We start from the raw sequence: 17583 nt of genomic DNA on the forward strand, positions 1-17583 counted from the left end.
AAACACAGGAAATTCAAAACGAAGACTACAGAGAATTCACGTATTAAGTGGTCTCCTACGACCTGTAACTCGACCTACTGATAAGACGGAAATCCTAACCCTGGTAACTGCACCACCTCTGCCTATATCTACACGTTAAACATTTTTAAAAAGCTTAATTCGGCCTCATATTCCTAAGCTGAAGTCTTGTCTACATTATTTACACATTTCTTGGGAACAGCAGGTATCTGTACACACAGAGAGGCCGAAATGTGCTTGATGGAAAAACAGATAACAAATGTGCCCCCAACTGAACTTCAGATAAGACAGCAACTTCCAGAACTGTCCTGTATGTCCTAGAGTTAACTGGAGGAAGAGCTCGCCTTGAGTTCTTTAGGGTAAAGCTGGATCAATAGATGTTGAACTGACTTACAGAAATGGCTTTGCTCCCCGCAGGTGCAACGCAAGACAGCCAGCCAGAGCGTTCTATTATACGCCACATAAAATAATAACTCAGGCGTCATCATGTGCGAAAACGTTTCGTGGATCTCTGATGTTAACCCAACATTGTTAGCTGCAAATAGTTAACTAGCAATAGACAGAATTTTCACAGGAAGTTCATCTGTCCTTTCAAAGGAGACATTTCCATCAAGAACATTCTTCCTCATATCCCAGAAATCTGCAACGGTTACACATATGCAGCATATTTTAGTTCACATCAGATGAAAACCAGAATAGTCCAAACACGAACACAGTGAAAGTCCTACCGAGGTGTACAGGTATCCCTCGCTGTTCATTGCCAAATACAGCTTAGTTTGAACTCCTTGAATAGCCACCACTCGAAGACCCACAGGGATGAGGTTAAACAGAGCTGAAATAAACAAAGAATGTGAAAACAAGGTCATCATTCGGAATTCCATAGCTTTTCAAGGTTTCCAGCAGGTCTGGCCCTCTAACAGTAACGGGTGCTTGGTAAAAATAGACAGGCATATACATTTACCCACAGATAGGGCCTTTAGTATTCTACCCTTGATTTCTGGTGGCAGTCACACAACTGGGACCATAGCTACATATTCTCAAACACCCTGGGGAAACTGGAAGACAATTCTATGGTTTGTATAGTGTTGGAAGTAGGGAATCCTGATGCTTTTGAAGCGATACGCTTCCAGGAATCGGTCTATACATTAAAGAGCTCTATCCTCAACGAACTATTTTAAACCGCTCCCCTAGATGACTGCTGAAATTCACAGACATGGTTATGATCTACCAGTTGGGGAGAGATTCCTAGAATCTTAGAAAAGATACCAGTGCAACTCCCTCATCTAAATTATCTGTATTATTTCCAATGGAACAACCCCAAAATGAATCCAGGCCTTGGAAGAAAAAAAAAAAAGGCATTTTGTAGTCTTAGGTTCCCAGAGTAGTATTTCTTAAAGAACCAACATGTTCCAAGACAGGGTTGAGGAGGGTGGTGGGTATGCCCAGCTTTTCGTCTCTAGGAGCAAAGGTGAAAGGAATACAAACAATGAAGTCGAGAGGTTTGTTTGTTTATTTAGCAAAATAGTTGTAAGGCGGCAGCCCGCTGGTACCAAAGAGGCCTCCGTTTCTCCATTTGAAGGTTTGAGTGCGTGAAACTTACACCCATGCTCTCCCCACAATTACACACCACTCACTGGAGAAAACCGGTGGGCGTCCTCCCCCTACCAGCTGTCTACTCCCTCCTACGCCATGAATAAAAATAAACCAGTACATTTTTAAAACGTAGTGCCTGCCACACACATCTTTTGAAGTCAGCCTGTGCACCTTTCTCTCAAGAGTCCTAGACCAACGTTGATGATTTTTGCCTTGGTGTGTAAGTTCATGGAGGATGATGGATCAGTCTGCTATCATCTCTCTGAACAAGAGTGTAAAAGAGTCCCCACATGGGTAAGAGCGGACTTTCTGAGACCTCTTACCTTGATGTATGTGTGTGTGTGTGTGTGTGTGTGTGTGTGTGTGAGAGTGAATAACATATATATGTGTTATATATATATACGTTATATATATGTCTATAGGTGGGGTAATACAGATGAGAAACATTAATGAAGAACTAAATATTCCTTGGGGAGCCTACAATGTATATTTCCCTTAAAATCAGGGTGTTAGCAAAGAGGAGCAGGACATCGTACAGTTCAAAATCCAAGTGTTCCTACCACATGCTACCGATGGCATCCCATTCAATGCTCATCATATTAAAAGCTGTGCCCTTCTGTTATGTGAGGTAAAGGAAAGTAATTGCACAGATTGCAAGCCAGGATCTCATGCTATCTTTGACAGTGCAATGCATAGGAAAGAAGTCTGATACCTTTGAGTATGTCATGTATATATCTCTTTCTGTTGATGCCTCCCTCACAGCAGGTGCTCAACACACATTTGTGGACTGACAGCAATGTGTATGGTGAAAACGTGACAATGCTGTATTTTTGGAATGTGAGAGATCATCACATTCCCATTTTGTGGAAGTTCATAGTTGAAAAATTCTGAGTTCTAAAAAACCAAACACAAACTTCCATATGGGTTTGGTATAAAAGCCATACCACTACGTACTACCAGACAAATGGAATACCAGCCTGGGTCTGAATCGTAGCTTAGTCATGCTAATAGGGGACAGGGAATGACAGATGAAATTCAGGATTCTTTCTAGAACTTCATTGTTTACAACATTTGGAACCTCTTTAGTTCTCTTAATGCAGCTTATAACAAGCAAAAAAAAAAAAAAAAAAAAAAGAGCGAAAACGATTTGCTTTTCACCATGTGCCTCAACTACTCGCTGGTGTGGGTTTTAATGAGCAAGAAAATGCTTAAATTCCAAACATCAGAGAGCAGTAAGTGGAAGAGTAGCAAAGACCATCAGCAATCCATGCCCAGGATTATCTATTCTTGAATAATGGTATTAACAATATAGTAGAACATGAATTTTTCACTATGTACCATAAATTTCTATGAAACCCTATTCAAAATAAAAACTCAGCACCCTAAAACACAAGTATTGAAGAAAGCAGCAGCGGACAGCGGCTCGTCTAACTAGTCCAGTCTTTTCTTTAGACATTCATGATAGATAACAAACCGGGTTGGCTGAAAGTCTAAAGGGTTGTCAGCCTTTCCAAATAAAAATGCAAAGAGGGGCGCCTGGGTGGCTCAGTCAGTCGAGCGTCCGACTTCGACGCAGGTCATGATCTCACGGTTTACGGGTTCAAGCCCCGCCTCGGGCTCTGTGCTGACAGCTCAGAGCTTAGCCTGCTTCCGATTCTGTGTCTCCCTCTCTCTCTTCTCCTCCCCCCCCCCTTGCTCTCTCTCTCTCTCTCTCTCAAAAATAAACATTAAAAAAATTTTTTTTAATGCAAAGAAATTATATCAAGGGTAAGCTTGGGCAGAATCACTATTTTCCTATGTGCCTGTGTCTCTCTAAATCTGGAGTACTTTCTCATGGACAGAAGAGATTACTTCAATTAGGATGAAAATATTCTAAATAGAAGAAGAAAACAACTGATTTCATTTGTGTATCTAAAACACATTCATTAAGTACCTAAAATCTTGTCTTCCATTTCCATCAAGGTTTTGAATAAGCTTTTTTTGCTTTTAAAGTTTATTTACTTTGAGAGAGAGGAAGAGAGAGTGCTTTCAGGGGAGGGGCAGAGACAGAGGGGGAGAGAGAGAATCCCAAGCAGGTTCCTTGCTGTCAGCACAGAGCTGGACGTGGGGCTCCATCCCATGAACCCGCAAGATCATGACCTGAGCTGAAATCAAGAGTCGGATGCTTAACTGACCAGGCCACCCAGGCGCCCTTGAATAAACTTTTAACAAATAATGAGGCTTTTGTTTCTTGTTTGTTCTCTGCTGTGTCTACATAAAAACAAACTCCTTCTACCTTCAAGGGACCATTTTCTCAGAGATGTGCACAAGTTGGCACTTAATGTTTACTGAATAGGACACTGAGGTCATCCTTCTTCATTAGTTGGGCTAAGGTCAACTTCTCAAAGGGAGCAATTAATCAAAGTACATCTTAATGTAGATTGGGAAGACCCGACACCTTGAACTGGGAACACTCCTGGACATTTAAAGGGAAAGTTGCCTATTCTTTTAAAATAGCCCTCATTGCACCCAAGGCAGATAATAAAACTCCTGCCATGAAATGTCTATCATCTTTTCCTTTTCAGGGGGAAATACATAATTTACAATGGCTGATATGCTCATGATGAGATTTTTTTGAACTGACATGTACCACTGCAATAAATCTAAGGTCAGCTTAAATGTATTATACCAAACACATGTTTTTAGGCATCGATAGATCTGGGTAAATGTGAACTAATCCGTTCTATCATGCTTTTGTTTACCACATCAGGATTAAAAGGTCGTAAAATCGATTTGAACTAAATGTGAAAAAATGATGAGAGGTGCTAAAAAATAAGAAAAATACAAACACAATTCCAGGAATACACATTAAGGAAATACTCTATAAACAAAAGAGTTACAGGTGAATAAGAAACCAACTGTAGTCTTGTTCTACTCATTTAAAATAACTAATGAATGCCAAGAAAACTGCTTGGCTTTAGGGGGAAAAAAAGAACAAACGTATATGGCTGGACTTGCACTGTAACGATGATCATTTTAATAATCATTTCAATCATGAAACATTCCTGTTTCATGATGACTTGTGCCCTCCAATATCCTCAATTGGGAAGATGACCTAGTCCTCCCGGCTTCTGGTCACACTTGGCATCCGGGGTAGGGTCAAGCCCCACAGACTTGGAATCTCTTCTGAGATGCTTTCCACTTGTAGGCTTCATGTTGTGGTAATACTTACCACTACCGTTTGACTTACCTCTCATTACTACGTTCTGCCTAAACACAGATTCTGGTTATCAGGCCACACTCTTTCAAGGTCTTACAATATCATTAGCACACAGAAATGCCATTCGTATCAGAGGCATAAGACAACTGAAGGCAGGGGCTGTGAACACGTAGGAATTGACGAGTAAAACCTACTCCATGATTTAAAGCCTGTGTGTAGGTAGATAATGTATGTGTACGAAGGTATATGAATATACGTGTGTATGTATATGTGTCTATACGTTTCTTAAAATGGCCACATACCATATGATCTTGACACGTTTGACATACTGCTGTTTACAAAACACAACAAATGAACTAATTTTTCCTTTTCAAGCGACACGTGTGAACACTAGCTCCCAAATCACTTTTTCTCCGATTGTTACCTGGAGAAGAGGTCAGAAGTAGAAGGGGGAAAACTTGACGGGGTGGGGCTCATTAGCAGCTAATCATAACTTCCTGTCGATAATGCCCAACAGATCTATTCTGCCGAGGCACTTTGAAAACCAGACCAATGCACACCCTCCCAATTCCTTCCCTAAGAGCTGATTCTACGTAAAACTTACGGGAATGTTTTACTACTGATCCCTGCGTACGAACGTCTGTATTCTGTATATGATTACGGTAAAACCTTCTAGTTACACTTGACTCATTTTTTCAAGCGGAAGAGTAGGCACAAAAGATCGTCTAGGATACTCACTGTAGAACTTTAGTATCACAGCGGTAACAGCATTTTGCAAGAACAGTAAGAACCATTTAGTGTGGATGTTTTTCACCCTAGGTATCACCAGGGCTTTCTTCAAGGGTAATTAAAGGTGACTTCCTCTTGAGGTCATAGCTTGGCCATCAGCCCGGGGAGCATTCTTAAAAGGTGAGAAAACTGTCTTGACACTTTACATTGGGACCCCTGTCTATGGCCTTGCTGTCTACAGCCAAACATCTCTAAAAATGCCGCTGAGGACTTGTTACCACTCTGATCGGCTTTCCTTGGCTGCTTTCTGAGCCGACGATGGGGATGTTTCTGGGAAGTTACCAAAGCCTGAGGGAAATGCAACAGAAATGAGGGAAAACAAGAGAACGAATTGTGAGAAGTAGGTGTTTCAGCCTCACGGAATATTTCATTGGGTCTGCAAAAGTCTGCAGCATGCAAGTGAAGTGAAGAGAGGGCTTCGCTATTTGTGAGTCTGTTTCTCTTATTTCAAATAAATAAAGCACATGTCATCAAAAGGTTATGTCACGGCTTAGACTCACCTTACTTCAATCATCAGAAATAACAAAACTGACTTTAGTTTCGACGTACTCCCTTTTGGTTAAGGTTCGCCATTGTGGTCCCAGCGTGGCCTTCAGAGCACGGTAAAAAAAAAAAAATAAAACTCTACAAGAAATCCCTCTCCCCACCTGTGGAGGTACCTCAACTGTTAAAATCCCAATTAGACACGAAACCACTCCTCTCTCTTGGGATGAGACCGGTTCTTAAGAGTAGAGATAACGTGCTATTTCGGGATCGGGTGTGTGGGTGAGTAAATTTTCTGTGGGGGAAAAAAGTAATAAAAATCCAAAGGCCAGCCATAAATCTATCCAGATTACCATGGAGATGACATTTGGATTGTTCTCCAGACGGTGTCCACATCATTTGCTGCAGTTCGCTACTTTAGACATTTTTCACGTTCAACTGGCTTCAGGTTGACCCGCATAAACACGAGTACGGGGCTGGCGGGGCTGGCGGCCTTTCTGCCCTCGGGTCGGAATGTAGCAAGGGTTGTTCGTTAACAAATAAATAAATGAAGGAAACGCGCCATGTCAGCAACGGGCTGGGGATCTACTATTTATTTCGCGGTCACTTACTGTAAGTGCTGTCCTCGTCTTTCGTGCCGTCGATGGTTCCATCTGCCTGCAGCTGCAAGTGGTAGCCTTGTCGGCTGTAGAGTTTGGTGACTATACCCTTAAGCTGAGGCTCTGCAAAGAGAATGGGAATTTGCATCAATCGGTAAGTCGTGCACAGGCGGCGGGAGAGACTCGGGATCCGAGATTCTGATTTCATTCGCCGACGTTGCTGTCAAGGGTCACGCTACAACTTTAAAGAGTCCTCGGAAAGAAAACGCGCAAAGCAAACCCCCAAGTTTCCGAGGAAATGTCCAAACCCAAGAAACGACTGCTTTCTACCTCGTGGCTCGGCCAAGCCCTAAAGCTTCTGACGGCGGCTGGTTTCTGACAGCGTGTGCCCTGGCTTCCAGAGCGGTACTCTAGCTCATGGAGCGTTCGGGATGGGTTGGCAAACGGCAGGCTCTGCCTTTTCACAACGTGCCCCTTTTCACGTGGAAGGAAAAGGAGAAAGACGAAGGTAAGTTAGAGTGGTGTGCCCACCAGGGACCAGGAACCACGCTAACAAAAAGACTTCCCTCAGAATCGTCGCTATTTGAAGACGGAGGGAATGGAGTCCCCTCCGTTCTGAGAATGTTGAAAAGGCACAAATAACCTGGAAAACCCAGCTGTGATACAAGAAAAGGGGGAGGGGGGAGAGGAAAAAAAACCCAACCGTTATTACCATACCCTATCATGTTAGTTATGCTTAGGGAAAGTGGGTGCAAAAAGGGCAGGGTTTTTGTTGGTGGGGAGGACAGAAAATGAGTTTATACTTATCTTCACATTTAATACCAGAAATATGATCATCTAACCACACGGGTTTCTCAATGGAACTGATTTTCAGTTACGAATCACCGCAGATTAAGGAAGCACCTAATTCACCAAGAACAACCCTGCTATCCCAAATTTGCTTTGACTGAACACAGTCCCCTGCACTGAAACATTGTGTGTGTGATGATTCAGGCCACATAATCATGCTCTGCAACCGCTTCCGCCTTTCAAAAACAAGCCCAATGCACAGCCAATGCCTTAAAAACTTCGAGCAAACAGAAAATGGATGTCTGCGTTTCCATCCCATAGCGTGCGGAACACATAAACAGAGAAAGAACAAACTGATGACTAAGTCTGAAATTCTGTATTATTTGTCTCGTTAAAAGTAAGAAAAGAGCGTAAAGGATTCATTTGGTGAAGATCGGCCAAATACGCTGCATGCTCGCCTGAAGGGGCTACCTTGACGCAACCTGACACTTAGAGCTGTGTGAATTCCCCCCCTCCGCCCCGGGCACCGGAATATCGCGCTCCTCTTCTCACGGAATAGGTTCCAAAGGACCTACGATCTGGCTAGGAGTTTAAATGCGTTCGTCAACCCTGCATTTTGGTCGCGAGTAACCGGTCTCACTAGTCTAGCCAGATCACCAAGCTCTCTGCCACAAGGTTCTAGGAATCCACTCCCCCCTTCCCCAACAAACATTTCAAAGGTGCACCACAAGTCAAGTCTGGGCCGAGGAGCTCGAAAGCGAGCAAAGAAACGGAACGCCTGGATCGCTCGCCGAAGCCCACGGTCCTGGGGCGGGGGGGGGGGGGGGTGGAAGCTCGGAGGGGAAGGGTCAGAGTTGCAGGGGTAAAGGCAAAGGAGGGTTTCCCCGGGCTCACTAGGGCGGGCAGCGGTGTCCGCCCGGCTCGGCGCCCGCAATTTCCACGCCACACACACGGCAGCCACGTCTGGGTGACGCCCGCAGAGCCCCCGGGGCATGCACCCATGTGGCACGTCTGAAGCCGCGGGCGCCCCCCCCCCCCCCCCGGGGCCGGCGACGGCCCCGGGCTCTGCGCCTGTCCCACGGCAGTTGCAATGCAGCAAGCCAGTTACCGCTACGAAGGCGGCGAGAAAGCAATCGCTTCCCACGCACGCACACCGGCTAGGTGGCCACATCCGCACCAGATGGGCCCCCGACAAACTCACCTACGCTTCCACACACGCCCTCCAGCCCCCCTCCACGCTCGTTCAGTATGGGGGTGGGGGAGAAAAAAAAACAAAACAAAACCCAAAGCCGGCCAAGCGCCCCTTCCAACCTGGTCTCCTTCTGCGCCTCTTCTTGGAGCCGAAGAGTTTGACCCGGGAAAAGACGTTTAACTTGTTTTTGTCGCAGCTGGTCTTGCCTTTGCTGGGGCTGCTGACACACTTGCAGGCGTTGGATTTCTCGCGCTCGCGGGCTTGTCTCTTCTGACGGATCAGCGAGCTGGCGATAGCCGCCGCCATGGCCACGACGCCCACCACCACCACTTCTTTGGCGGCCCCTCTCCGGCTTCGCCTGCGCCTCCGCCTCCCGCTCCTCCGCGGCGCGCCCCGCTCGGTCTGGCGCCGCGGCCGCCCTCGTCTCCCCGGCCGGCGCTCGCCCGGGCTTCTCCGCGCTCGGCCGTCAGCCGAGGAGGGGGCTCAGCATGCCGTCCGGGCTCCTCGGGCGGTGGGCCGGCTCCCGCGCGGGCTGCGGGCTGCCTGGGTCCGAGCCGACGCCACGGCCCCGGGCCGGGATCGCGGCGAGAGACTGGCGGCGGAGGCGGCGCGGCGCGGCTGCGTGCGCTCGGCCCCTGCGCCCCGAGGACACTGTGCGAGTCCAAGCGGCTCGGGTCGGAGTTTCGCGGCACCCCCCGCCCTGTGCCGCGCGGAGGGGGCCGGAGCGGGGAGGCGGGCGGAGGGAGCGGCGCGGGCGGGAGAGAGGCCGCGAGCGCGGGCGGCGGGAGGGGGGGGGGGAAGGAGGAAGCGCGCGGGGGGAGCGCGCCCTCGCCCTGGCCCCTCCGAGCCTCCGACTAGTCCTTGCAACTTCGGGGCCTGGCCACCGGGAAAAGTTGGCCCGTGCCAGCTGGCCGACGGGGATCAAACAGGTAACGGCCTCGCATCTCGGCGGCGGCGTTGGCGGCGGCGGCGGCGGCTGCTGCTGCTGCTCTGGGCGCGGCACAGTCTCTGCATAGGATTCCGGTCGCCGCCGGCACCCTCCGGAAGAGCGCCGCGGCCTCCCCGAGGCCCCCTCCCCCGGCGGCCCCTCCCTCCCGGAGCCCAGCCCGCCGGCGCCCGGCCGCCCCGCCCCCCGAGGCCCCGGCGGGCCGCGCGCTAACACCTGTAGGGGCTCTGGCGCCGCCCCACCGCCCGGAGCCTCCAGCCCTCCTCTTCCCGAGCCGAGCCTCGGGAGGAGGCGGTGGCGGAGGGGGCGCCGGGAGGAGGCGGTGGGGCTGGAAGAGCGGGGGCGGGGGGAGGGAGGGAGAGCGGGGAGGGGGTCTGGCCTGGAGACGCGGGGGGCCGGGCGGGGGAGGGACCGTTGCCTTAGTGCCGGACTCTGAGCCGGCCACGCTGCCCCGGGCTGGAGCCCCTGGGAAGTTCGCCGCCCCCCGCCCCCCCCCCCCCCCCCCGCCCGGGTCTGCGACTCCCAGCAGCCCCCTCCCCCAAACACACTCCCCCGCCGAGGCGTTTCGCCTGGCGACACTTGTAGCCCTTCGGGAGCGAGGCCAGGGCTCGCAGACGGGTTCAGCCCTCGCGGCGGCGGCCGCGGCAGCACCGGTTACTGCAGAGCTGCGCCCGCACGCCACGCTGCCACCCAGTGGTTTTTGCTGACTTTTCAATTTCAGGCCAATTTGTGCGGTCCGAGCCCCGCTTTTCCTCCGCCCCCAAATCGTTCGTTTGGGTTCGGGATCCCAGCGGAGAGCTTGGGTCGGGTACAGTGAGCGGTATTGGGGAAACGCTGCCGCTACATTCTTGGCTGGACCTCTCTTCCTCCCTGCTTTCCAGATCTTTTCGGGATATGATGCAAAACCAAATGCCCAGATCCCGGTCCTTCTTTCTTGCCTGAGATCCCAGCCAGGAGACTCTGTCGGGCTTGTTAGCCCATCAGAGCTGGATCACCTGAGCCTTTGGCAGATTTCACTCCCCTCCCCACCCCCCCCCCACCCCCCGCCAGGGGCTTCTGCTCCTCCCCGTCTTGAAGTCTCTGTTGCCCTGTGAGAAGCGCTGTTCTGTGTCTACACAGGCAGGCTGGGGTGAAGGCTGCAGGCACTGAGGTGGAGGGTCCCAGGATCGTCCTGCCAAATGGGCTGAAATTCCCTGCAGGGTAATCGACACACAGACATTAATGCTTGTCAGGGTGGGGGGACCCTGCTCGGCTCCCATTGGACTTGGAACGCCTCGAAAATCGGGACTGGGTCTTGGCCATCAGTATATTCCCATCTCCTGGCACGGTGCCTGTCACATAGTTGATGCTCAATAAACCGTTTGTTGAAAATAATTGATGAGTGACTGATTTACATTGATTCTTAAGGGTAGGAAGAGGATTCCTAGCCCAGAATGTATGGGATTCAAATTCTAGTTACCCCGAAGGGAAATAACCTCACCAAAAGAGGCCTCAGAAGAAGATCTGGCCAGGGCCAAATATTTGGGGTGTGGAATGGGACTGGTAAGGGGTTCCTACTCCCTCTCGGCCTGCTTTTACCTTCCGCTGAGCACCTGGGCCTCTAACTCTCTGTGATCTGACTGCCTATAGATCATAAGAAGTCTCCTGTCCCTTCCCTTAACTCACAGAGGCCCCAGACCGGGTGGGGGGGAAATCATCCAGGGGAAAAGTGAAGGAAAGCCATTTTGACTTTGGATCCAAATCACTATGCAATCAGCTTAGCCATTAATCAAGCAGATATTTTCACCCTTTCCTAGCTCTTGTGTATTTCTCAGATGCTTCTGAACTCCAAGATGAGTGTGAGTAGAAGCCTCAACTTCTCGAAGGAGAATCGTGCCAAGACCCCGTTCATTTTAGGAAGGCATAATGAAAGAAAGAACTGCAGCTCCCCACCCCCACCCCCAAGGCCGAGAGAAGCTATTTTGCCTTTCCTTTCAGTCTTACTGCCACCCCACCCGCAGGATGGCATCTGAGTGGAAGAATGAAGGGCTTTCCTTTGACGCCTATTTCCACAGTGCCTTTTTCTCCTGTCTTGCTTTGTTCCTACCCGTTCACGCTGTCCCCGGCTTAACCCCAGGGCTCCCAATTTCCCAATATCGCTGGCCTTTGCTCCTCCCAGACCTCCTCTTCCCATTGTGCTGTCCACCCAGCTCGCTCCTTGATCATGTTCGAGGAAGAAAAAGCATCCTTCGCTCCTTTCTCGAGCTCAACTCACAAAAAGTTCTAGCCTGGATGACAGGAGGCCTGAGTTTGAATCCTGCCTCCGGCACGAATGGGCTGTGTGACTCTGGATGTGTCATTTGTCCTGTTGAGGCTACAGTTTGCCCATCCTTAAAGTCATCCTTTAGACAATATTAAAGGGAACCAGGTTTTAGCGTTCCTTTCAGGGAGAGTTATGCGAGTTATCAGAGCATAGGATGCTGATCGTTCTCTGCCAATCTCTTTTGGCAGGCCTCAGATGAGCTGTAAAGCAGCTGAGGGCATCTGCTCTCAAGAGGCATCTCCAGGAGAGACACAGAAACCCAAACAGATGTGACTGTGATGAGTAAAAATGAGAGAATTCAGACAGCCTATATCAGGAGCAGCCTCAGTACCTTCTGCGCAGGAAGGAATTGGCCGTCTTTCTGAAACTCCGAAAATGAGAGATTTCAAACACCCGTCCTTCGTGAAGGTAAACATCATGGGAGCCACTTGCCAGTTGGCTCTGCGTCGTCACTAACAGTCCCTCAAAACCTCTCCGTGACCCGTTCCCGGGTGAAAGACTGACGATGAGCGCAAAGGGAGAAAAGGGAGGACGAGCAACACCGGCATCTCACCGTTAATGGAGTAGGACAGCAGAGGGGGTGTTGTAGAGACTGGGCAGCCAGTACCACCGTTTGTGGCCATCTAATTATGTCCCAAAGCCCAGAGAAACGACTGGCTAGAAATACAAATGAGGAGATTAGAGAAAAGCCATTAGCAAATGCTCTTGCCGCTTAACTCCAAGCAGGAAGAAAAATGCAACTTAGAGAAATCTTGTCTATGTCCCACCGGAATACCAGGGACAGAAAGAGTGACTACCGTATTCTGTAACATAACCTGACACATTTATTAGCTGGCAAAGAGTCTCTCCTAGTCAGATCATTTGGCGGAATTATGCTTCAGAAACAAAGGTCTCCAGAACCAATTTTTTGAAGAAATGGGTTGGCTCTTCTGATTTGCATTCAGAAGGAAAAGTCAGGGAAGAATCCTATAACCCATATAAAAATTTTATTGTTCAGTCATAATTTATGAACATCAAAAACCATAGAGCACCCTGATGGTATTAATCATATCTACGAATTCAGCTCTTTGCCATTTAATTAGCCATAGCAGCTGCAACATCGAGTTCAAGGCCTCTGATTACCTGCTTGGCCATTTAATCAAGAAAACCTGGGGAGGAATATGGGCTTCCGGGGTGGAGGGTTCGCCCTTGATCATAAAAGGAGAACACGGGGAAATGAACTTCAGCTTCCGTAGGTGGGGATTTAAGTTTCGTACAAGGAGAAAACATTTTTTTTTTCCGTAAGGGCTGTTCAAAACCATAACGGCGTGCCGGTTCTTCTATGGAAGCTTTATGAATACAACAGAAACCTCATCTACCTCAGTGGGTCTGTGGGTTGGTTCCCCTCGAGGCTCTCATTCGGTCCTTAAGACTACTAGGATTAGTAAACACGCCCGTGACCTGCAACCTAGAAGCGCTCACTTGGAAAGGGGGCGGCGATAGCGGTGTTGAGAAACTTCGAGGTCCTGTCTGATGGGGCACGGGAGCTAGCGCGCGCCTTTGCCTTTGGAAGATCCTACTGGGTGAACTCGGATCCTGTGGGTCAAGGCAGTCACAATCATTTTGTGAAGTTTCTCTGGCCCAAGGCGGGGGAAATACTTTGCAGATGACAGTAAATGTCTTCTTAACCAAATGAGTTGCCTCAGTGGTGAGGGAACATCTAGAGCTAACACAAGCACCGGCTTCTCGGAGTTCTATTCAGTTTTCTTTGATGACATTCAAAGATTCTGAAGGAACGCTTGCTATTGTATGAGCTGACTGGTGGCTAACAAACGTACACAAAGTGTGTCGACGATGAAACATTTACGGCCGACTAAAAAAACGTGTCCGACTCAGAGGCAAAATACCTGTAACACTGGGTTCATTTCTTGCCCGGTGAAAGAAATAAGCTCAACGCAAAGCTAAGGGGAAAAAACGATGTGAGGATTTGAGGCCAAAGCAGGCAATCAGTAATTTTTCTGGATCTAAGCTGTTTCAGGAAGTAGGATTTGTGGGGGAAGGTGACCTAAACCCAAGATTTGAAGAAGGGAATGCAGTGTTTGCAAATGATCTAACGTTCACTATTGCTTAGCATACGGGGCGGGATTCGCAATCAGCCATAAGGAACTCTGGATCCATTTCCTATTTGCCAGTGGAGCTGTTTCCACCAATTTCCTGTCAAGGTTTGCCCTGTTTTAAAGGAGCAGAGAGGCCTCGGAAACTACTTCATGGCTCTCTCAGGATTAAGAATCCTAACACATTCCTTTTCAGACACCTCGCAGGATCGGGGCAGGAGAACCTGCTGAATTCAGAAGAAATGGTATCCTCTAGATTCCAAGGAGGGGATGAAGGACAGGTCTGTGATTCATCGGAGAACCCTGCAGATATCCTGGGTGGTTTTCAAGACTCTGCACTCTGCTTTCATATATATATATATATATATATTTTTTTTTTTTTTTTGACAAAACCAGGGTTTCAAATGGAGACAACAGTCAATACATACTGTGGTTATAATTGGGCAAGCGACTTGAGTGCCGTAACACGATTTTGTATAATCCTTGTAACAACCTATAAGGTAGGTGTTATCACTGTTGCCCTTTCACAGATGAGGGAGGTGAAGTCTCGTGAGACTACGTGATTTCTCGTGAGCTCTATGATTTCCTGGCGTGTCCACAGGTGGCCAGTATTTAAACTCAGGATCCTCGGCCAATAGAATTGACGGGTACAAGTCCAGCCCTTTAAATACGACATTTTCCTCCTTGGCACTGGGTCTGGAATTTGAGTTTCTGGACAGTGGTGCCTGGCTATGCCTATTTCTTGGTTTGGGTAACAGAAAAAGAGGGACTATGGCATGATTTTTCAACTCAGGGGTGTTTTTTTCCTTTTTCTAGAACAAAGGAATCGTAAAACAAATGATATCTCTACACAGCCATTTGCATACTCCCTCCATGTTGAACAATAACTTCTTAGAGTGACATTTTAAGAAGACATCACCACCTTTCTCACTAAATGAAACGATTCTCAATCACTGCTCAAAACCATTCTGGGTTTCTCAGCCCCAGGAGTAGGTTAACACCAGGACCTGGTCTGAGTCGGGTCATCTGGGGTTTGGGGGTGCTCGGAGGCCCACAGGATGCTTTGTGGACTTTATCTTCACCACTACTCAGCAGAGGCAGGGAGGTAAAGCATTCCAGTTCTCCCAGTTCTTTTCATACTGGGAACACTGGCTGTCCACAGCGTAAGCTTTTTCGTGCCACCTGCTTTCGGCTACGGGAAGCCCGAGTTCAGCCAAAAGAGAGAAAAATCTTGCACACAGTGTATTCGGGTCCATGGTCTGAGGCCCAGGACTATCCTTCTGAGATCCGGGGTTTTTGCAGGATCCATTCTAACTAATTTGCTCCAAGCTTTTCCCTTCTGACAAATAGCTAGGAGTATTATCAACAGATGGAAATTGTTTAATAGCTTCTCCTGCAACCACTGAAGACCTGTGGCAATTTTAGAACCTGATTTCCTAACAGCGACCTTGATGCTCAGTTAAGAATCTCATTTTAGAGAAGAGATGTGAGGGGGCGCCCGGGTGGCTCAGTCAGTTTAGCATCGGACTCGGGGTTTTGGCTCAGGTCATGAGCTCACGGGAACTCGGGCGTCAGGATTCTCTCTCTCCCTGTCTCACTGCCCCTCCCCTGCTGTCTCTCTCTGTCTCTGTCTCTGTCTCTCTCTCTCTCTCTCTCTGTCTCTCTCTCTCTCTCTCTCAAAATAAATAAACATTGAAAAAAGAAAAAGAGATGTGAGGCAGGAGAAGCTAAGTGAATTTGTCCTAGGCGAAACTGTTCATTCACTTAGTCACAACTTACTGAGAATTATTTGCCATGTACCAAGCTATCCCCTAAAGGATGCAAAGCTTGAATTTACGCATTGGGCACTAACTATATCCCAGGCCCTAAGCACTTTATCCTGGTTTGCTCCTTTAATGCTTACAACAGCCTTCTGAGCTCATCCCCATTCTGCAGATGAAGACGCTGAGGCAAAGAGAGGTTAATGAATGAGTTCGTTCAGGTGGGAAGTGATAGAACTAAGTCGACCCGAGCCCGTGCATTCTGACTTCATAAAGCTACTCTACGGCCCCTGGCTCCAAGAGGAGGAGAAAAGAGAAGCAAATAAAATAACTAAAATACAAGTGCGATCTTGTGGGGCACTTAAAAAAAATAAGGCACAGCTAACTCTGTGGGTTTGGAGGGTGAGGAAGAGCGAGGAAGTTGGGGAACGAACTCAGGCAAAGCCAGACTTCAAACTGGGTTAAACGGACGTTCAGTGCCGACTTCTTAGCAGGGCAGATGACTTCCCCGCAGCCGAGAGAACTTACAAAGAAACCTTGGATTTTTATGCCCCTACACTTTAAATCACTTGGCAACAAGTTGATCTCCTATTGCAACCGGTCCCCAGGAACGTACTTTTCCATGAAATACTGATGACTGGTATGGTCATGACGCCTTCTGTGGGTTGGGAGAAATAAAACGTGCTACGCAGATATTCTGATGGGCATGAACGAGCTTTCATTTCATGCCTGTAAACCAGCTGTCTTCCCTTTCCCACTGATTGTGTTCAGCACGTAGGGTCACCGGTGATGTTCAAGTGTACGGGAGTTGATCGATTTCCAACTGCGGTCAGCACAGGGTCTAGTGGGAGTAATCCCTTTGGAAAGACACCAACCAAAATGAAGATTCGACTGGCACGTATGCCATAGTGAGCTTGGAGGGGGGAGCTTGGAGACCAGAGATTTGTCTGTGGGCAGTTATTAAATAAGTTTATGATGATGACAACAAAGCTTTAAGCTAACAAATGAGACGACTAGGATTTGGTTGCTATTTGAATATATTGAAAGCATATTTGAAAAACCTCCCTACTCACTGCATTCCTGCCACTAAAATGCCCACGCCTATTGTCTCTGTCCGAATCTTAGTATCCTTTGGTCTGGAAAAAAATATATACTTAACGGAATCACTGAGGGAGGCAACAGTGCCCCTCTTCACTGTCAGAAGAACCAAAACCAAAGCAAATAATCCAATTAAAAGATGGGCAGAGGACCTGAATAGACATTTTTCCAAAGAAGACATACAGATGGCAAACACGCACGGATGGAAAAGACGCTCAAGATCGCTCATCATCTGGGAAATGCAAATCAAAACCATGATGCGGGATCACCTCATGCCTGTCAGAACGGCTGAAATCAGTAACACAAGAAACAACAAGTGTTGGCCCAAGGATATGGCGAAAAGGGACCCTTGTGCGCTGTTGGTGGGAATGCAAATTGGGGCAGCCGGTGTGGAAAAGAGTATGGAGGTTCCTCAAAAAATGAAAAAATAGATGCACCACTGTGTTCACTGCAGCATCACGTACAATAGCCAAGACGTGGAAGCCACCCAGCGTCCACCAATAGACGAATGGATAAAGAAGATGTCGCATATACGTACAATGGATTACTACGCAGCCATAAAAAAAAAAAAAAGAATGAAATAGCTCCGTTGGAGACAATGTGGATGGACCTAGCAGGTATTACGCTAAGTGAAATATGTTAAGCAGAGAAGACAAATACATATGCTTTCACTCATATGTGAAATCTAAAAAACAAAACAAACAAACAAACAGAAACACACT

At 48.2% G+C, this 17583-nt stretch overlaps 1 protein-coding gene and 1 long non-coding RNA gene across 10 annotated transcripts in view; one reads left to right on the top strand and one right to left on the bottom strand.

Annotated features, from left to right (window-relative positions):
* FGF13 (fibroblast growth factor 13) overlaps positions 1-17583 on the bottom strand; it is a 469640-nt gene that overhangs the window by 57465 nt on the left and 394592 nt on the right. For 6 of the 8 annotated variants that reach the window (XM_045471974.1, XM_045471973.1, XM_045471979.1 and 3 more), the window contains 2 exons: positions 6694-6804; positions 747-850 (listed from right to left, as the gene is read on the bottom strand). In XM_045471974.1, coding sequence (XP_045327930.1) covers positions 747-850; positions 6694-6804 — 215 coding nt within the window. Of the gene's footprint in view, positions 1-746; positions 851-6693; positions 6805-8364; positions 8480-8781; positions 9705-17583 lie in introns of those variants that run through there. The other 2 variants (XM_045471975.1, XM_045471971.1) reach the window with 2 other exon arrangements.
* LOC123594944 overlaps positions 9484-17583 on the top strand; it is a 14402-nt gene continuing 6302 nt past the window's right edge. The window contains exons 1-4 of one of the 2 annotated variants that reach the window (XR_006710956.1): positions 9484-9591; positions 12099-12318; positions 14200-14284; positions 14820-15568. This is a non-coding gene — a long non-coding RNA (uncharacterized LOC123594944). Of the gene's footprint in view, positions 9592-12098; positions 12319-14199; positions 14285-14819; positions 15569-17583 lie in introns of those variants that run through there. The other variant, XR_006710957.1, reaches the window with a different exon arrangement.

Source organism: Leopardus geoffroyi, chromosome X, assembly GCF_018350155.1.
Source record: "Leopardus geoffroyi isolate Oge1 chromosome X, O.geoffroyi_Oge1_pat1.0, whole genome shotgun sequence".
NCBI classification, from domain to species: Eukaryota; Metazoa; Chordata; class Mammalia; order Carnivora; family Felidae; genus Leopardus; species Leopardus geoffroyi.